General features: G+C 35.7%; 1 protein-coding gene across 1 annotated transcript in view; it reads right to left on the minus strand.

The window, feature by feature from the left end:
- DMD (dystrophin) overlaps positions 1 to 22,796 on the minus strand; it is a 2,193,636-nt gene that overhangs the window by 1,997,383 nt on the left and 173,457 nt on the right. Inside the window, exon 2 of the mRNA XM_036917975.2 lies at positions 18,657 to 18,718. Within this exon, the coding sequence (XP_036773870.2) occupies positions 18,657 to 18,718 (62 nt within the window). The remainder of the gene's footprint in view (positions 1 to 18,656; positions 18,719 to 22,796) is intronic.

The following is a 22,796-nucleotide window of genomic DNA, read 5'->3' on the forward strand; positions in this document are numbered from 1 at the left end:
TTCAGAATATATGTGCATATTATAGCTGAGGCTACCTAACTATAAGGGACTATTGCTGACATTACAAAATTGTACTCAATTCTTCAAATGTCAGTTATGATAATAAAATTTATACTATAAAACATTCTGCTTTGTCTTTATTTTTAAAAGGTTTTTCTTCAAAACTGGCATATTGAATCAAACATTAGTATCCTCTGTGGTGATAAACAATGCTCCAGATTGCCGAAAAATACCATTAAAGAAAACATAAGCCAACATTCATCATTACTAAATGTGTATATTTCTCCTTAATTTTAGAAAAATATCTTAGTATGAATGTGTAAATATATTTTTAAAAATTACCAGAGGGCTGCCTATAAAAAAGAAAAAAAAACTTTGAAAAAGGCATAAATCTATAAGCATAAAGCGGGTGGAAGAGAAAGGAGAAAATTCAAGATGTTAACAAATTTGGAAAGCTCTTCCTTGCTTTATGGCAGAACTGGGGCTGAGGAGGGGTGGGCACAGGCTCATCTATACACTACCTGCCCAGGATCAGGAATCAAATGTTCCTCCAATGAGCTGTGGTTCTTTTTAATGCAGGATGATATTTAGCAATGAACATCTGAGTGCTAGTGTGATACTGTGATTTAGAGTGAGAAATGTGTATTTGGTCTTTGTCCCAGTTTCAGGCAGAGTGCTCCTAAAACCCTTGGAATTTCCTAAAAGATAAAAGCAATTAAAATTTCTTTTGATATGTTAATGAGGTGAGGTCTGGAAAGCCCTTAGGTAACCTAAGGATGGGGCCAGTTGCCTAGGGAACCAGCCTTGTGATTAAAGGTTTGGGGTTGTAAGTGCCCACATGCCCCTCCTACCCTGGGGTGGGAAATTTGCTGGAGGTTGAATCACTTGCCAATAGCCAATGATTTAATCAACCATGCCAATGTAAGTAGGCCTCCATAAAATGCAAAAAAAGGGGTTTAAAGAGATTCTGGGTTGGTGAACACATGGAGATTTGGGGAAAGTGGCATATGCTGAGAGGGCATGGAAGCTCTGCACCCTTCCCCCATGTTACTGATGCTGGGGTTCTTGTTCATGAAGCCAAAGAATGAGCTTCACAAACACCCAAGGTAGGAGAGCAAGGTACAGGCTTTTATTTAGAGATAAAGTGTGAGGAAAGAGCTCCCGGCTCACTCCAGGAGGGGACAACAGAGCCTGGGGTGGTGTGTTGTCTAGGCGATTTATAGGCAGTTGAGGATTTGGGGGAATTGAGGGCTTAGGGTGTGGACTTGTACCACCTGCCCTGCCCTCAAGGTGGGCTGGGTTGTTGTCTGTTTGCTAGGGTTGTTTACAGTGGAGTCATGGGTAATGCTGAGATACCCTTGCGGAACACTCAAACATTCCAGGCCAAGTTGCTCCTGGCCTTTTGACCTTTAACTGATCTCACTGAAGATGTCAGTATTCCTAGTCTAGTATCTTTACCCTAGAGAATTAGTGTGACCTTGACTTTGCATAATGCGGAACACAGAGTTTTGATAGGGACTTGACATTGTTACATTGCTTTGACTGTAAATATCTTGCCTTGCTTTTCCCTGTCTCATTATCCTACACATCTCTTTCATCTGGCTGTTTCTGAGTTATATCCCTTTGTAATAAACTGGAGATCTAGTAAGTAAACAGGTTTCTTGAGTTTACTGTGAAGCTACTCTAATGAATAAAACCTAAGGAGGGGGATTTGGAACCTCTGATCTGTAGCTGGTAGGTCAGAAGTACAGGTGACAGCTTAGACTTGGTGACTGACTGTGGGTAAAATTGTAATATTTCCAGAACATCTCGCCTGGCTTTAATGCATCCTCAGGCATGGAGAGACTTATAGTTTTAGTGCATCTGCATATCAATAGGTGTGACTCAGGGGTAGAGAAAAGTTCATCTCCATATCAATGGGTAATTACATGGGCAAAGGAGGGCTTATCTGAACCTGAGAGGTTAAGGGGAGGGCTGGTTGGCTTCTGCTGGAGCAGGAGAGAGAAATGGCCCCGGACTTAAGTATGTAAGCAATAAATGGGTTTTAAACTTTACTTCTCCCTTTGACTGATTTTGGTTTAGGGTTATTTTGCCCTGGGATTTTGTCTCCCCAGACTTACACTGGCTTCTGAAATTGGGGGCACTGGTGGGGCAGTTTGTAGGACCGAACCCTTAACTTGTGGGATCTGATGCTATTCCCAGGTAGACAGTGTTAGTCAGAAAGACAGACATGAGTAGGGTGGAGAGAGAATAAAGCCAGTAAAGCCTACTAAAAGGGACTCAAAGTGTTAACCAGAAAAAACCAGAGATCCAGAAGGGACTCACAGAGTTAACTTAGTTAATTAGTTGAAATTTCAAAGGCCAGGAGTTGGAATGTCTGGATATTCCCCAGATGAAAAACAATTCCCCAGATAAAGAACTGTATCAGAGCACAGCCCATGTCTTCATTGTACCAATTAGATCAGGCCTCCAAGGCCAAAGATTGTCAATCAAGGACTTCTCTGCCCTAGCCCACGAGGTAGGGCAGGGAAATGGGACAAAGGTCATGCCATTGTAAAATCTACTTAGCCTGGGAAAAAGGTCCAGTTTATTTTTCAAATTAATCTATATGCTGTTCTTCTTCCAGACCCCTTAATCAATTAAGTAACATTGTAACCAGGACAGGAAATAGATCTCCAAAATATAAATAAACCTATGTGGATAAAGAATGTGGTGATCCAGACCAATGCAGTCCCCTAAATAACCCTCATCTTAAAACAAAACTTCAAAGGAATTATAAATCACCTGTATACATCATGCCTTATGCTGACCCCCTACCCAAAAGGCCCTATAAAACCCCAAACTCTAAACCTTAAGTGTGCCTCCTCTCAGAGGTTGCCCTCCCTCCCCTTTCTTTGAGTATGCACTTTTTGCCTTAAATAAAGACTTCTTACTGCTCAACTTAATACATTTTGTCTCTGTGCTCTTTCAGTGGTGAAATTCCTTGTCACTTTGCTATTTCATTCTATTCTCCAGACTTAAGCACAAGTCTTCATTCTGTCTCTGTTCTACTCCAGATACGTAGGGAGGGTCTCTGATCTGTGCTTGCAAGTTCCTGTTGCGTGGGTGACCTGGACAGAACTGCAGCTGTATGATCATGCTCTTTAGCAGCCTACCTAAAAATCTCCTTTCTTTGCCTTCGGGACGTTCTCAGAACATAATCTCACTCCATTCAGTGCTCTGTGGCTCTCCCAAATCCTGAGGGGGTAGGGGCTTAGTTCCCATGCTGTGCAGATTCAAGTAGACACTGGACACCAGCCAACCCTGGCTTTAGGAGCTGGCAAGGGATTTGCCCTATGCTGAGCAGGAGTTCAATGAGCTTCCCTTTCCTCCCTCTGCTCTTTGCTCTCTGTTGCCTGCAAAGCAACTGCCATTCCCTGCTATTCTTGCTTTAATGAATTCCTTCCCCACCTTCCACTCTGACTTCCCTGTGTCTCCAAACCAAATTTCTTCCCAACAAACAGTGTTAAAATTGAGTTGAATTATAGAATATTCAGCTGGTGTCTGACATTGCTTGTTGGTGTAAGGAAACTCCCACCCTATACATACATACCCAGGTTGGAATTCATCTCAGCTATGTGTACCCATTGCTATTAGGCCTTCCAAGTTGACAGGAAATATATTTTTAGAAATACATTTTAATAAATTGTTAGCTTTAATTGAAATTTTCAATTCAAATTTAACATTACAGAGTTTTATACCCTAGCATTTAGATTATAATTTTATGTTTTTTTTCCTGGTTATTTTTGCTTGTTTATATTTCTATATACACTTTAGAATCATCTTGTCAGACACCAGAAGAAGTATTACTTATATTGGAATGTCATTTAATTTATATATTAACTTATAAACAATAGATTCTTTTATGATGTAAAGTCATGTTTTTAAGGAACATGTAGTTCTTTCTCTTTGATTTTCTTTTGTATCTTTCAGGAAAGTTTAAAATGCAGGTTTTGAAAATTTCTTGTTAAATTTGTTTCTTGTTTTTGCTATTGTAAATGGATACATTTGATCCATAATATCTTCTAGCTCATTATCATTTATATACATGAAGTATATTGATTTTACATGTTAATTTTATATTCTTTTAACTTACTAGATTATTTTACTGTTTGTATTGGTATTTGTGTTTGTTAATGTTACTGTTTCTTTGCCACTTTTTAAGTAAACAATCCCATCTGCAATTTTATATACTGTTACTTCTTCTTTCAACTTTTGCCTTGAATTGGTTTATATTCTGATTATGATGGCTAATACTTCGAGCACAATGTTAACTAGTAGTGAAGACAGCTGGAACATTCTTACACTTTTCCTATCTTTAGCCAGGATTCATGGAATGTGTCTTAAGTAATAGGCAGACTCTTGGACTAAACTATATATACATAGTGTAACATTTTAACAGAAGTATCCAATGATTCCTTTTTTTAAAAAGTATTTTTATCAAGAAAGAGTGTTTATCAAATGTAGTACCTAACACTTAAATATAAACAAAAATTAAGATCATCAGATAATTTGGGAAAGACTTTGAAAATGAAAAAAGTTCTTCCAAATAAAACAAACAAGCAAGCAAACAAACAAACAAGAAAGAAGGACTTCAGAAAACATGAACAATGCAAGAAGCAGAAGAGAATTGTGGGAAAATTATAATGAAAATCCACAGAAACTAAGAGAGACATGACTCTAGTTTCTGAAACAAGATCATGAGTATATAAAAAAATGATCAATAATAAAAAAGAGAAAATATTTTATAATATCTTAAAGAAAAAAATCACCTCCTTTGAGCCCTTTCTCAGAAAGCTACCAGGGGTTTTATTCTACTAATAAAAACCCGAGTAAACCAAGAAAGATGATGACACAGAATCTACAACATGAGAGGTCAAATGCAGAGAGAAGTAGAGTGAGATCTTTGGAGAGTAGCTGTATATAAGGGTCAAGAACAAACATTCCAGAGGGTTGCATGTCTAACAAAAGGCTTGAGTTCTTGTACAGAATATGGACATTTTATGGCCGGGATCTCAGCTGGCTTTAATATCGCCCATTGTATACATAAAAGAGCCTGTTTGCATACCTATGGGCGGCATGATGTTTACCCGCTAAAAGAGCCACCCCAAGCTGTCAGTCACAGGAGTACTGATCCAGGGGAGGGGTGGAGTGGAAACACACAAGAGCCTGGATATAACTGGTCAGGTATCTGCCAGTCACCAGAGAGACCCGCCCACAGAATTCCTCCTGGTGCTAGGGGCGGGGAAGGAGAGATCCCAGAGAGCAGTGGGAGCGGAGAGGCAGAGAACTTAGGGAGCAGAGAGAGGAAGGAGGAGGGAGAAGCTGCACAGCTCCAGTGCTAGGAAGGGGGAAGAGAGCCCCGTGTTGGGGGGCAGGCGGGAACAGCACCAGAGCCAGGAGAGACTAAGAGACTGTCACTGCTGCTTATACGTACCTGGGTGACCTTTGTGAGAATAAAACATGGTATGAGCCCCATTTTACCCCCAACTTTCTGTTTTCTTTATTTGGTCTCACTGAATTCACAGTGAACTTGTCCTGAGAGGGGAACCTCCTCCTCCCAGAGCAACAGTTCTCTTAACTTTAACTCCTTGGGCCCCTAACAATCATAATCACACCTTCTACTTGATGCCCTCTACCTTTTGTTTCTTTTTCTTTGACTCACGCTGTAAATACTTGAGCTAACTAGTACCCCATTCATGACCCTCATGCTCTACCAGAGATGACTCATCTATTTTTCCAGTTATTAACACTAACAAATTAAATCATAAATCTGTGTTTTCAAACCTGATATTTTTTCTACACATTGCTTGTTAAATCCATTCAATTCCCATATCCCATTAAGCAAAACATTATGTAACCAAAATCCATCAGCTCTCATATGCCACTCAGCAAAATCAAAGCCTGTCAGGCAAACACCAACTCAAGCATTCTCAGAGGGATTCAATTCCTCTTGCCTGCACGAGAATATAAATGATAATAACCAACACTAATTGAATGTTTATCATGTGCCAGGTATAATTCTAGGTGCTTTGCATACAGAACATCTTTTAATCTTTTAAATAAATATTTGATAGGGAAGTTGAGGCTTAGAAGGTTTAGTAATTTACTCAAGTTTATACATGCTAAGTGGTGACCTGGGAATTAAAACTCAGGCTTCTCAATCCAGTACTTGCTGTAGGACTGATTTTCTGAATGCCTCATAACCACATTAAACCAAATTAAATTAAACCAAATCCATATCTAACACCACAGTGAACAGCTGTCAAATGTATCTCTCCTCCCTCTCTCAGTTCATATCCCAATTTATGGTAGCTATGTCTGACTAGTGTCCTGAGACAATACCTTGTACCTATCAGATTATTTCCTTGTCTTTTTCTAATCATTAATCAGACCTTGTTGTTTCCATCTACCCAACTAGGTCATGTCCATTTATATCATCCTTGCCTTCTATCAGGACTTTGCTGTGGCTTGGTGGATAGGTTCAGGAAGTACTTGGGAATATGGATCTTGTACTCAGTGTTACAAGTGCATAATTGGAAGTTGTATACTGGAAAATCATTTCCTAAGTGTTTCTGAAGTGTCAAGCCCAGTGTTAGGCCCTGGACAGTGGTGATATTTGAGGGCATGAAAGAAGATAAAGGAGAAATTATTGACAGAATAAAGGACTGAGATAATGGCCAAATGACCAACTTTGTTTTCAGTTCCTCTCTTCCTTTCTTCCTTATTTCCATTCATTCAACAAATATTTATTGAATATCACTGTATATCAGGGAGTATGCTCTAGGCTGAGTATACAGTGATGACTGAGTCAAAGTTCTGACCCCAAGGATCTCAGTTAATAAATGTAAAATATTTGTAAACTATAATTTTTATACAGTGACATGGGTTCTACATAGTAAATGCTATGAAGAAGGAAACTATAGGTAAATCAAGCTTGTCTCCACTGATTTATAGCCACCCACCCTAAACCATAAGAGAGGCAAAGATCAAGTTAACTCCAGTGCAAATGCACTGGATTTACACACACACTCAGAGTAATTAAGGTACTTTGTGTCTTCTCTCATTTTATTTTTCCCAAATTGAGATAGCTTTATTTATTTCTTTGTTTACTAATTATTTATGACCTTGAGATTAATTTCAGGACTTGAAAGTATAATTCTCTTCCACAGTTTCTCATGGAAAATTTACCTATTTCTCCCCACCAAACTCTCTCCTTCAATAGTCTTTCTTATCCCAGTAAAAAGTCATTCCAACTTTCCTTGTGAGCAGGCTAAAACTGTTTGTCTCCATTCTCTCAATCTCCATATTTAGTCCATCAGCAAGTTCTGTTATCTCTTCTTTCAAAATGCACGCAAGTTATGACCATTTTTCCCCAGGTCCATGGCTACCAAATTAGTTCCAGACCCTACCACACACACACCTGGATTACTACACTATCTTCTAGGTTGCCTTTCTATTTTTACCATTTGCCCCCTTAATACCACTACACCTGTAGCTCATAGTACTCACCCTTAGTCACTTTCCTCCAGCCATCCTGCTGTCCCTCAAAATTACTCCCTCTTCAGGACCTTTGTGCATGTTCTTCTGTCTGTCTAGAACTTTCTTCTTTAAGACATCTGCATGATTCATTCTCTTCATTCCTTCAGGTTACTTATATCACGTCTCTTCAGATATGCATTCCCAGGATTCACTACATAAAAAAGCAACTCACCCTATTCTTATTCTTCTCTTGCTCTGCTTTATCTTTCCTACTAGCATCCATTATTACACCAAATTCTATATCCTAGTTGCAGAGAGAGAAAACAAGTTGACAAATAAGTGTTGAGAATGTCAAATAGTTTGCTAAATAAATTACTTATTTAGCTCATCTGGTTCATAGGGCCCTATGATTAAAGGAACTTTTTCTCTTCACTGCCATGTTCAGAAATCTAGAGGACCTGACATGTAATAGATGCTCAATAAATAATAAGCTAAGGAATGTAGACTTTATGTGTATTTCTGTCAAAACATGTTTCCTTAAATACAAATAATAGTTTATGAAAGATAAGAGCTTAATTCATAGATAAATATTCAAAACATTTATTCTTTGACTGACATAATAGTTGCAGATAATTTTAATAACAAGACTAGTTCTTACAGAAAGTGCCATCCATGGATTATGTATTTTGAAAAGACTGGTTTTCCAGATGCCAGGTGAGCTAAATTAAACAAGAAAACATTGAGCAACTCATCTATAACTCATTTGTTCTCACCACATGATAGCTAATAATAAACCATGGGGTGGTTTCACTAACATTTCTACTTAAGGGGTCTGTCTCCATCTATCACCTGACCATAGTTCTGGACAAGACTGGAAGTGACTGCTTATTGATTGATCACCCTTTATTTTTTTTTACTGTTACATTTCTAAGCACACAAAGTTGGATTAGTGAAATTAGCACTTACATTAGAATAAGATTAAGCAAAGGACATTCAAAAAAACATAGCTTGCCCTTTCTGGTCCAAGAATTTTACAAATCTGCTTCTAGCTGCACCAGAAGACAGGTCACTCTTAAGAGAAATTAAAAAGGACACCAATAAATGGAAATTCATCCCATGCCCTTCGGTAGGAAGAATTAATATTGTCAAAATGGCCATCCTGACCATTTTGGAGGGTAAAGCAATCTACAGATTCAATGCAATCCTTATCAAAATACCAACAGCATTCTTCAATGAACTGGAACAAATAGTTCAAAAATTCATATGGAACCACAAAAGACCCCGAATAGCCAAAGCAATTCTGAGAAGGAAGAATAAAGTAGGGGGGATCTCGCTTCCCAACTTAAAGCTCTACTACAAAGCCACAGTAATCAAGACAATTTGGTACTGGCACAAGAACAGACCCACAGACCAGTGGAACAGAATAGAGAGTCCAGATATTAACTCAACCATATATGGCCAATTAATATATGACAAAGAAGCTATGGACAAACAGTGGGGAAATGACAGCCTCTTCAACAGCGGGTGTTGGCAAAACTGGACAGCTACATGTAAGAGAATGAAACTAGATTACTGTCTAACTCCACACACAAAAATAAACTCAAAATGGATCAAAGACCTGAATGTAAGTCATGAAACCATAAAACTCTTAGAAGAAAACACAGGCAAAACTCTCTTGAATATAAACACCAACAACTTCTTCATGAACATATCTCCATGGGCAAGGGAAACAAAAGCAAACATGAACAAGTGGAACTATAACAAACTAAAAAGCTTCTGTACAGCAAAGGACACCATCAGTAGAACAAAAAGGCATTCTACAGTATGGGAGAATATATTTATAAATGACATATCCAGAAGGGGTCGACATCCAAAATATACAAAGAGCTCATGCACCTCAACAAACAAAAAGCAAATAATCCAATTAAAAACTGTGTGGAAGATCTGAACAGACACTTCTCCAAAGAAGACATTCATTTGGCCAACAAGCTCATGAAAAGATGCTCCACATCGCTAATCATCAGAGACATACAAATTGAAACCACAATGAGATATCACCACACACCAGTTAGGATGACCACCATCCAAAAGACAAACAACAACAAATGTTGGCAAGGATGTGGAGAAAGGGGAACCCTCCTACACTGCTGGTGGGAATGTAAATTAGTTCAACCATAGTGGAAAGCAGCATGGAGGTTCCTCAAAGAGCTAAAAATAGAAATACCATTTGACCCAGGAATTCCACTTACAGGAATTTACCCTAAGAATGAAGCAGCCCAGTTTGAAAAAGACAGATGCACCCCAATGTTTATCGCAGCACTATTTACAATAGCCAAGAAATGGAAGCAACCTAAGTGTCCATCAGTAGATGAATGGATAAAGAAGATGTGGTACATATACACAATGGAATATTATTCAGCCATAAGATGAAAACAAATCCTACCATTTGCAACAGCATGGATGGAACTAGAGGGTATTATGCTCAGTAAAATAAGCCAGGTGGAGCAAGACAAGTACCAAATGATTTCACTCATCTGTGGAGTATAAGAACAAAGAAAAAACTGAAGAAACAAAACAGCAGCAGAATCACAGAATCCAATAGACTAGCAGTTACCAAAGGGAAAGGGACTGGGGAGGGTGGGTGGGAAGGGAGGGAGAAGGGGAATAAGGGGCATTACGATTAGCACTCTTAATGTAGGGGGGGAGGCATGGGGAAGGCAGTATATAGCACAGAGAAGAGAAGTAGTGATTCTTTAGCAACTTACTATGCTGATGGACAGTGACTGTAATGGGGTATGTGGTGGGGACTTGATAATGGGAGGAATCAAGTAACCACAAATTTGCTCATGTAATTGTATATTAATGATAACAAAATTCTAAAAAATTAAAATAAAAAGAGGTCACTATACCTGAACTTACATCAATAAATTACTGTGAGATCTGAACTTAACTTTTTGTGTTCTGCCTACCATGATCATAATTTGATAGAGAATTGTCAGAGGCACCCTGGTAAGGTAAAAAACAATAACCCATTAAATGGAGCATGGAGGAAGAGGACCCTCTGATGAAAAGCTGCAGAAGTAAAATAATAAATAAAAGAGAGATTGAAAGATACTATGCATCTATTGGAAACTTTTTATTAGTAATTAAATCATATTGTTGCCCTTGAAATGGTTGCAGTGAAAGAGAACATGGAGATGCAGTCAATATTAATGCCTGGATGGGCTTTTTTTTTTCCAAAACTTTGATCTCAAGTATATCAATTACTTTCCTTATCACCTATCTGCTTACAAAACACACAATAACTAGGTTTAAAAACTATTATATATACATATGTATGTATGCCAACCTATACCAGACTAGCTTACTTCTCTGAGCTGTACAGGTATAGGTCAGAGACCTAAGCCAATTAGATATTTATATTTGAGACTTGTAACATAAGACTATTATAAGACTATATATATATATATATATAGACATAGATAGATAAATAGATAGATATATGCACAAACATATATACACACACATATATATAGTCATATATATACATATATATGTATGTGTATATACACACATACACATACACACACACACACACACACACACAAAATAGATATCTGATTGGTAGGTTTGTAGTCTTTAACACCAGCTCAATTCTTTTATTGAGTATAGACCCCTCCAGATGGACACCAACTTCAGTCAAGCATAGTGATTCTCAGTTGGAGAATGGGAAAGATCATTCCCCTTTGATCATTAATCAAATTCCTAGATGAGGTTTCCTCAAACATTCCCACTGCATACCCAATTAAATAATTGACATTCTATGGCAGTGGTAGGCTGCCCCACCATCAGTTTCCCTGTACAGAAAGCCAGGTGACTTAGATAACTGACAGTTTGACAACTTGCTTTTCTCTTCCAACACTTTAATTCTTGCTCTTATGTTTTAAATTCACCAACAGAGAGTGAACCCATGAAACCCTAGGCCCCCACCCTTAACCCCAGTAAAGGCAGAACCACAGGGCCACCCATGCTCTCTTTCTGCATGACCTTGCTGTGTGGCCCCGGGTATGCTCTGTATCCTCCCAGACTTGTGAGTAAAAAACCTTGTTTTTTTCAAACCTCTCTGATGTTTGGTGCCGAGGTGCCATCATAGTAAGAACCACAAGGGCCAGTCCAGTCACAACACTGACTCCAGAAAGGGAAATGCCTGTGTGGGCTCACCCCAGTAGCAGGGGCTCAGGTTGAGTGTCCCTAGCCGATAGCATCACTAATGATGATGATGACTGAGACTGACCCAAAACAGTGTATTTCTGTCAAAACATGTTTCCTTAACTATAAATGATTTCCTTAACTATGAAGGATAAGAACTTAATGCATAGACATAATATTCAAAATATTTATTCACTGCTTGACATTAAAGATGTAGGTGCGTTTAATAATAGGAATGAGTAGTAACTGGGAACTGCCAAGTTCTTGGCTCCCCTAGACCTCTGGAATAAGACAATATAGATGGGTCCCAGCAGTCCCTGTTTCAACAAGCCATCCAGGTGATTCTGATGCAGTGTGCTGCTGAGTATGTGTGGTATCAAACAATGCTACAGAAAAATCTAACCCACTTGCATTTTCAGTTTGGATCCATGTCTATTCCCTTGCTGTAAAGTGTAGGCTTCTGACTCAATTTTGTAGGAAGGACTAGTTGGCGGTAGGGCAGTCTAATTGCTCTTCAATTGCCTATTGTTTTAGAACTGCACATTTTTCAGCTGGAAGTGGATTGTTAACATGATTAAACCAATATTTCACTGTTGGTCCAACTGCCCCCAACAATAATGTAATCATTCAGGAACAGCATCGTTTCCTCTCTCACAACCCCCATTCTTCACTCACACAGATTTCCTGGGCTACACACCACCTGAGAGGCCAAACTTCTTTCATTGTTCCATATTTTAGGTTCCATGTTTCTACATTGAATTCTTGTTGTCTTCACCTCTTTTTAAATCGCAGATTTAGTGTCACCTCAGATTAAGTGTCACCTCTTTTCAAAAAGCGGTTCCCCTTTACAAGCAATTAGTCATTCTTTCTTCTGTGTTCTATGGCATTTCTCTTATACTAAAGGCCGTATTTTATTTTAATTTATGTTTATATCATTGTTTCCTCCTTGAGATGTTTCTCTCCTGGAGAAGAAAACCATGTTGCATTCAGTAGGTATTTGTTGACTATTGATTAACAACCATATATTTCTGGTGGGATGATGTCAGGGTGCCAACTATTCTTTCCAATATGAAAATAAATCACTAAACTAAATATAAGTTCCTTTGCTAGGAAGTTATGTAGGGCCCTAAGACAGAATAAATCTGATAACTGATGTTTTTGCCTATCAGCTACAGAAGTTGTTTTCTTGCTAACAACAATGGGGCTAATTGGTAAATATTTACATATGCCAGCTAAATAAGCTTGCCGCTGAAACCATGCCATACTATGTAGGTATAGTAATCAACAATTCCAGTTTCTGCAAAAAATACTTCAGAACATAGTAGCTTAAAGAGTAAAACATGTGTACCTTCTAAAACTGGCTAGAGTTAGTAAGAGCACAGTAACAGTTACGTTGATAAAAAACAACAAATTTCTAATAAACATCTGAAATTTAAACAGTAAGTTATTTGTCCTTCATTGATAACAGTGAAACCTATAACAAACCAATTTCCCTTTCACTAACTGAATATCCTTTGTTACATGGGTACTTTGCAAAGATTAGATTCAGGAAAACATTCAAGGGAATGGTTCTCAGTGGATTAGATCATTAGCATAATGATCTCCACTGCAAACACAGACCCATCATTTAGAAGTCATCTTAACATCTAGTGTAGATGTCAGGGAATCCACATACCAGTAAGCAGCATTTTGCATTTCTCATAAAATTACTTTAAATAAATATTTAAATTCTCTCTTATGCAATAATTTATTTGTGATTAGTGGATATAAGAATTAATATTAATAAATAGAAATTGTCACAATTTAGATGATTACATATAAAACAAGATCACTCACCAAAATTTAGCATGTGAAAATATTCATATTTAATGCATTAGATATCATTTGGAAAGAATCAATTAAAAATCTTCTCAACAGCGGTTGAGTTTTGGGGTTACTGAACACTCAAAGGTAAGTAATAAAGCCTCTGTTAGTACTGCAAGCATTAAATACTTCCTACTCTCAAGATTTCAACATCTTCAAACCCCTTCTCCACTTCCATAAAGCTTATCAATTTTGCAACATGTCCCCACTAAAATGCAGCATTTGGTAGATGGAATAGTTGTCACAACAGTAACAGACATGGAAATATCATGGATTTTAGAGGCCAGTTTCTTGGGTTCCAAATATATCTGTTCTATTTACCTTGAGCAAGACAACTCAATTTATATAACTCAGCTTGAATCCTAATCTCATGAGATCACTGGAGGAAATAACCATGAAGATACAAGTCAATAGCATATTATATGACTTTAATAGCATAAAACAAAAAGTTTCTAATCTTTGCTATTTGTGAAATGAGGATGTCTATAGTTTCCTGTACCAATATTCATCTCTCCAAAAACAATTGTATCAAGCAATTCGCATATTACCAAAGCCTGGTATGGGCTGCTTAGCATGGTCCAGAGACATTGGTCATTGCTCTGGATTCTCTTTAGTTATCTAATTCTTCCTGATAGCCAATGGTAGGGAGAAACGAGAATCCATAAGCATAAGGGTCAGTTTATATCTATGGTGAACCTTCTATGACACCACAGCTCTGCTCAGTTACTGCCATTAAATCAGGCCCCTTATATATATATAAAGGCCCCTGTTATACATAAATTTGTTAGTTATATATAACTATAGAACTGACACAGAGGAAATATTACCTCTTTCATTAAAACAATGTTCTTCCCCTATGTCTTAGTATCTTCCTTTTATATAATGAAACTGTTTAATTCATTTTAAACATACAACATTTTTGCTGAGGGTGTTTTCATATGTGCTTGCATGTGTTAAGGGCACGGATTGGCATAGAGAGTGTAGCAGGATGAAACATAAATAAATGCTGTAGTCTCCCTTTTCCATCCAAACAAGGTAGCCAAAACCATGCTCAATAAAGAAATGAGCAGGCAATTTTGTATAAACATATGATTTCTTCAATTCAGAAAATACATTACACAATAACAAAAATGGCAAGACTTTATGCTTATGTTTTGCTATTTATAAAACTCTTTTAAAAATATGTTTTCTTACTAAGTAGACATAGTCATACAAGGGAAACAAGTCTCCAAGAATTTGAATTTCAGATTTACTTTCCTTTCCAAAATGAATTCAAGTGTGCATATAATCATTTCTCCAAAGGCTCCATGGTATGGATCTGTATAAAGAAGCCTGGTTTACTGACTCACATTTTTAGTGTTAATTTGCATTACACCATGCTCATCATGCTAGTTAGAAGGTAAATTATGATGAATTCTTGGGAGAGTATGTTACATCAGTTAATTCTATCTCATGTTATTGCTATCCTGAGAGAATGAGAGCTGGCTTTTTAGGTATGGGCATCTCTGTCGTGGCAATGAAGACATAAACGTATTACATAAGGAGCTCTTGTGAAATTCATAGACTAATCACACACACACGTCTACTTTATTTAAGTCAAATATAGAGTTGTGTACTTTTGGAAGAGCAGATAGAAAAGTGTAGTTAGAGGATGGAAATAAAGGTTACCACTAAATCCAATGTAGGATCAAAACCATCATTTAACTCAGTGGGAGATGGTTTAAATCTTTCAACTGGTCTAATAGAAAATATTATTTTTCCCCACAGAACGCAAACATCAAACAAGTTTTATGGCAAAATTACTTTTGGTCATGATTTCAAAAGAGTACTTTCCATAAATAAGCTTGTGTGAATGAACCCGTGTGAATGAGCCAGATTTTTATTATGTGAATTATATTTGTGGTACTGTATACACTAAATATTTTTTTAGGATCATAAAATAGCTACAAATTACATGAATAGAATATTTACCTTGACTTAATCTTAGCTAGCAATGGCTGTGTGTTTTTGTGGAGATAAATAATGTTACTTACCTTTATAGGATAAATGTGATAAATCACATTCTAGTAGAAATTTCTGGAATTGAAGGTTAATAGAAGACTTAATTTGAAAAGAAATAGGGCCTATTTTAAAATGGTACTGGGCAAGTGAAAAATCACTTGGATTTACTACAAAGGTACAGTTGACTTAAAATAACACAAAACGATGAGGCTATACTTAACCACATTTTCCCCCCTTTAACTATCCCTTACATAGCTTTACAAAATAACAAGGAACTTTGTTGTCTCAATACTTGACAAATATTACATAAATGTGTGCGTGGGTGCATGTGTATATGCTTAACTGATAAACACTTTAACTCATCATATTCATTTTTACTGTTGTGTGTTTTATTTTCTGATTTATCACACATACATATGATCATTTTTCAGTGCTTTTTCTCTCTTTTTAGAGTCTTCAAAATATTCTTTTCCATTCAGAATTTTTCCTCTTTTCTTAAGCTTAGCATATATTTAGTTATCAGCACTATCAACCAAAGTGCACTTATTATATTTATTTAGTGCACTAGTAATGGTTGTTGGGGTTACAAAGAAAACACACAGTTCTGCTGTCAGTGGACCCCCATTTTCTCCGTCTGGATTGCCTTGCTCTTTGATGCTCCTTCTTTGGTCTCTCAGTCAGCACAGTTTTCAGCATCAGAGTTTCCAGATTCATTCTAGCCCAGAGTACGGCTTTCTCTGACCACTCACAGCGTACTCATTTATTTATATGCCAAATACCTAGGTTAAGGCTCAAATATGAGCTTCCATATTTGAAAGAATGGTGACTCTATTGATCCAGTTTTAATAGGTTTAGGGAAAACATTTATAAAATAAGTGAAATAAGTAGGAACTGAATGTGGGGAGGATACTTGGGGAAAAAACAGTCAATGCACGTATGTATGTAATCCACAGCTTTTAAAATATGGGAACTCAAGAGGGTAGGGAAAAATTGCTGTAAGATGGTGTCAACAATGTACAGTTAACTCTTGAACAACACCATTTCGAACTGCTGGGTCACTTATAAGCAGATTTTTTTTCAATAAATATATTGTAAAAATTTTTTGGATATTAGCAAGCAATTTGAAAACATTTTCTTTTCTCTTACTTTATTGAAAGAATACAGTACATAATACACATAACATAAAATACATGATAATCAACTGTTAATATTATCAGTAAGATTTCTGGTCAACAGTAGGCTATTAGTAGGTAAGTTGCTGGGGAGTTAAGAGTTATACATGGACTTCTGACAAGGCAGGGGGTCAGTGCCCCTAACCTCCGTATTGTTTAAGTGTTAACTGTATTTTTAGAAGATAGGATATCGAACTATGGTTTGAACATTAACATGTGAGTTGTGGTGAATAATTCTTGAAAATGTCAATGTATAGAGAGTGATGATCCATTTGGACCTGTGGGAATGAGGATTCACAGACTGTCATGTTTACACACCTTATTAGGACAACTCATAGGTTTAACTCAAAGATTCAGAGTATTATGTTACCATTATTATTTCAAAATATCTATAATTCTGATTTGTCTGCATATTTCTGAGAAAGCTTATAGCTATTAGTTGTGTCAAAATTTCCAAAATGAAGGAAATTTTAACGAGGCCAATAGATACAGCAATTAAGCCACATCATACCCAACTGGTAAATAATGAGTGAATTATGAATTCCTATATGAAATAATTCTGAGTTTAAACTTCATTGTTTCTTCTTCATTTGTGTTATTATTCTTTTTTATAATTTGTACCCCATTAGTTAAGAAAAGTTGAGATTAAAAAAAATACCTTTCTTTTTATGTTTATTGTTTAAAGTTCTATAATAGTGATTTATTAATTATTAATTTAGTAAGTAAATTTAAATGGGATTGTATTAGATAAAATTCAGTAACTTTACTTCTTGCTACTATACTAAAGAGTACCTAGCAAAATTCTGCTATCAGATATCACAAAAAATGAATGATACTCTAAAACCTTATATAATAGTAAAGGGAATGCTTTTTAGATTGCATCTTCCAGTGGATTATTCTGGGTGCATTACCAAGACTTTTAGAAAATGGGACATATGCCTGGAGAGAGTAATTCATATACTTTCTGAGTGTCAGACATTGAGCTAGAAATTTTCACATACAGTGATTCTTTTAAACCTCACAACATGCAAAATAACCATCATCACCGTCTTGCCACTTTTAAAGCCTTGAATATAGGGATCATATTTTATTAGCTTTATATTTCCATTATGTAGATTTATTAGGTATTTATTCAATATACATTTATACATACATACATGATGGAACTATGAGGAAAGTGACTCACAAAGCATCTTATTTGCCATAATCCAGAATTATTAAATATAAATCTAAGTCTTAGATATTTGAAATCCAAACAAACTTCCTTATATTTTACTCTTAATTACTAGTTTTCAAGCTAAGAATAGTTTACTCTGGGCTCATATATAATTATCTAGAGTTGTGCTGTGGATCACAAATTGAATTGCATTTGCAAAATAAACAAGTATTAAGAGTATGATTTGATGCCTGCAAAAAAAGGATAAATTTATCATCTTAAATTATTTGGCACACGCTTTAACCAATAGGGGTCACATAGACTCAAAGCAGTTAAATCCATTTTTCTTGAACTGGTAAAGACCAAGAAGGACCAAAAAAAGATTGTTTTCAGAACAATAAAAATCCCTTATATCTTCTGTTGATATGTGACATACTAGGTACTTGATGAAAAATTGCTGTTATAATCCTCTGATGACTGATGTCATTAAAGAAACTCACATCATCGAGAAGAACCAAAGACACATTTTGCCAAATTAAATAATTTCTCTTTATCTTATATTCTGCTGCTTCTTCCTTAATTAAAAGTCAACATACTTTTCCCAGATTTGCACAGCTAAACCAACACTATGAAAAAAACAATATGGACATTTAAATCGCATAGGTACATAGTTCACTTGGAAAAATCAGCAACTTATATTACATCATAAAAGAAAAGCAACAAAATACCCTTACCTTAGAAAATTGTGCATTTATCCATTTTGTGAATGTTTTCTTTTGAACATCTTCTCTTTCATCTACGATGTAAAATCAACAAGATTAGGAGTTAAGAAGCAATTTTGAATACTGTTCATATTTTACAACCAAAATAACACACAATTATTATGCATTAGCATTATTTTATATTTAGTATTAAATTTGAAGATAATGAAATGAAACATAAGTGATACTGGTATTGGATATCCAAACTAAAATGAAATCTGAAAAGTAATTGATACTGTCAAGCCTACACTAGCTCAAATATTATATAAAAGTGATATAGAAAGTGATCTCATCTGAATAAATGAAATATTGTTTCCCTTATGAGTAGATTCCCTAGTATATCAGAAGAACTTACTTGCTTATTTCTTCTGAAAAAACTATCCCTTTACCTTTCTTCTTAACCCCTCCCCAATCCATGTAGAAATGATTTTTCCCTCCTTTGCAATACCTACATACTCTAACATGTACCTCCTCCCATTACAGCACAGGTTTGCTGATAATCAAGAGAATGGCTTAATTATCTTTACATCCCAGAACGTAGCACATTTTCTACACAAACTAAGAGCTCAGCAAATATTTGGTAAACATGTGAATGCTTTTGAAGAGGGGGGATCTTGCAACTCCATAATTTCTAGTACCTCTTTTCATCTAAAAATCAGGAAATTTCAAATCAAAATGCAAGTAATACTCTTCATGGATTACACAAAAATACTCAAAGGAAAAATCCCCAAGGACTTCTTACACAGAGATTAGGGTGGAAAATTATGAAGAAACAGCTTCATGGAATTTCTGCTTCTAAAAATTATCTTTTTTCCTAAGTTGGGAATTAGTATGGAGTCAAATGGACAGAAACATCATCAATCTTGTTTTATAAAGTACTTTTTGCAGCTAAAGACTATCTTTAAATTACTGTAAATATAATTATATTAGTCAATGTTCAATAAATGAAGGCATCTGAGAGAGACTTAAAATTGAGATATTTCTTATTTTATTTACATAGGTCACAAAAACCCTTATTGAAATGCCCTGACAAAATAATTTCTTTCACTCTCATATTATTTTTAGTAGTAAATCTCCATTGCTTCTCCTGAAAATAGATGATGTACAGTAAAGAATTACTTTCCCATAACAAATGTGCCCATGCACTAAGCCTACGTTTATCTTTAAAGCACATTATTAATCCATAAGTAGATACTCTTGAGCAATAAAAGAGGTAACTGTGGATAAAAAATCAACCGAAAAATGGTTTTCTTAGGTGAGAAAATATCATTTAGGATCACACAATATTTTCTTCTTATTTAATTGGGTTACTCCCACAAGCTATTATGTATGTGGTCAAATATCAGCATTATCCATACAGTATGGGATAAATTATAGCTACAATATGGAAGCCTTCCCTTTCTTGGCAAGTATGAAAAAATAAAAACAGATACGAATAGTTTTCAAACTTAATCTAGCCTCTTTTGAATATTACTTCCATAAACTCAATACTACCCTTTTCATAATAAAAAAATTAACAAAACATTTCAGTGGTCAAAATTAAACTGCTTTCCAACCTAAGTGTCCATCAGTAGATGAATGGATAAAGAAGATGTGGTACATATACACAATGGAATATTATTCAGCCATAAGAAGAAAAAAAATCCTACCATTTGCAACAACATGGACAGAGCTAGAGGATATTATGCTCTGTGAAATAAGCCAGGCAGAGAAAGACAAGTACCAAATGATTTCACTCATATGTGGAGTATAAGAACAAAGAAAAACTGAAGGAACAAAACCTCATCAGAAACACAGAACCCAATAATGGACTAACAGTTACCAAAGGGAAAGGGACTGGGGAGGATGGGTGGGAAGGGAGGGATAAGGAGAGGGAAAAAGAAAGGGGGCATTACGATAAGCATGTACAATGTGTGTGGGGGCACGGGGAGGGCTGTGCAACACAGAGAAGACAAGTAGTGATTCCACAGCATCTTACTACACTGATGGACAGTGACTGTAATGGGGATTGTGGGGGGGACTTGGTGAAGGGGGGAGCCTAGTAAACATAATGTTCTGCATGTAATTGTAGATTAATGATAACAAAATAAAAATAAAATAAAATAAAAAATTAAAACACTTTCCCTGACTTGCTGTAGAAAGGTTGGTCTGTACAGCTATATCACAGTGTCATACACATACATTCCTACAAGTTAATGACCTAATTTGCAATCCCACTTATTTTTTTCCTGCATGTGCATGCATAGCCTATCTATCAGAAATGGAAGAGTAAATGAGTCATTTGGATGCATATATTCAGAAGTTGTTAAAACATACCCAACCATCTTCACCAAAAGCGGAACAGGGGGCCATTTGAAGACACTTGTTCCAAATACTTTTATGTCATAAGTGGGGAATAAAGCAATATTTTTATTGTTTTGAATTTTATGTACAAAGAGCAGTTTTTAGAAAGGCCTTGAAAGCAGGAGGGAAACCTTGACATTATGTGCAAAATATTATGTATTTACTGTGTAAATAGCACTAAATGTGAGTTCCATCATATAAACATCTTCACTAGATGCCCTCTCTTACTTTTTTTGTTTTTAATACTAGAAAAATATGCCTTCAGTGAATTATATGCTAATGTTTTAGTTTGATACAGTAACATTATTTTCCTTAACATGATAAATATTAATATAAATGATTTTATTATAAAATATATAACATTTATTAGTGTGTTATTACTGACAAATCTGTTTAACATAATATCATCACCATTCATATGTAATTTACTACTTCATATATTAAAAAACTAAAAGCTCAGAAGGAATAAAGCTAGCAAGTGACAAAGAGGAAGTTGATACAGATTATTTGAATCAGTCCATGGCCTTTCACATTGATCAGTTTACACCATAATTGAATAGATAATATGGAATGCCAGTAGACAATAAGTCATGAAAAGCTGAACATATTCGTACAAATACAAAATAATCATGAATTCAGAGCCTCTATTTTGAACAATCCAGTGGGTTCCATGTATGTTAATAATCTATGTGAATGACATCCTGGAATTTTACAATGCACAACCTGCATGTCTGCATGGAATTATCTAGAATTGAAAACTGAACCTTTATAAGGCTGGTTGAGTCATTTGTTAATATTTTAAATAATGTTGATAGAGTTTCAAGTCTTGCTATGTTAGTATTGTGGAACTATTTTAACATTCCACAATCACCCAAATGTTTTGTGTCTACACATTGCAATCCCCATAAACATGTATTGTACATAGCCACAATAATATTCTGTGTGGGTAACTTCCACTTATTTATTATAAATATTCTATGGGCTGCCCATTCCCTTTATTTACTATTAGAGATTCCAACATTATGAAAATCTTCATGTATTCTCGTTAAGCTTCTGGTGTACCTTAGAATAAATTATTTGCTCAATGTTATGGAAACTTTCATTGCTTTTACTAAATAGTATAATATTGCTTTCCCAATGGTCATAGCAGCTTTTAGTGGTATCAAAAAGAATGGGGTTATGCTGTTGGTACAAGTTTGTTGATTTTGATTTTTAAAGCAATTGCTGCATTATTAGATATAAGCAAATAGTTGATGCTTCTTTTAATTTCAATGTTTGATTATTAATGAAGTAAAACATATTCCATACATTTATTTAACCTGCATATTTCTACTTTTGTTAAAAATACTTTTTATTTCCTCTGCTCATGTATCTACTGAGCACATGATGTTCTGTAATTAACTGTTATGAGATCATAAATCAGTAGTTCTTAAGTATTTCAAGTTGTGGACTCCATTTGATTATCTAATAAAAATAATGATCCTTCTTAAGAACAATCCCAAATGAACAGCCTAAAGTCACAGTTATTGAAATTGGAAAAAGAAGAACAAATGAGGCCTAAGGTCAGCAGAAGGAGGGACATAATAAAGATCAGAGAAGAAATAAATAAAATCGAGAAAAATAAAACAACAGAAAAATATCAATGAAACCAAGAGCTGGTTCTGGGAGAAATAAACAAAATAGATAAGCCTCTAGCAAGACTTATTAAGAGAAAAAGAGCATCAACACGCATCAACAGAATCAGAAACGAGAAAGAAAAAATCACGATGG

The sequence above is a fragment of the Manis pentadactyla genome, chromosome X, assembly GCF_030020395.1.
Source record: "Manis pentadactyla isolate mManPen7 chromosome X, mManPen7.hap1, whole genome shotgun sequence".
NCBI lineage: Eukaryota > Metazoa > Chordata > Mammalia > Pholidota > Manidae > Manis > Manis pentadactyla.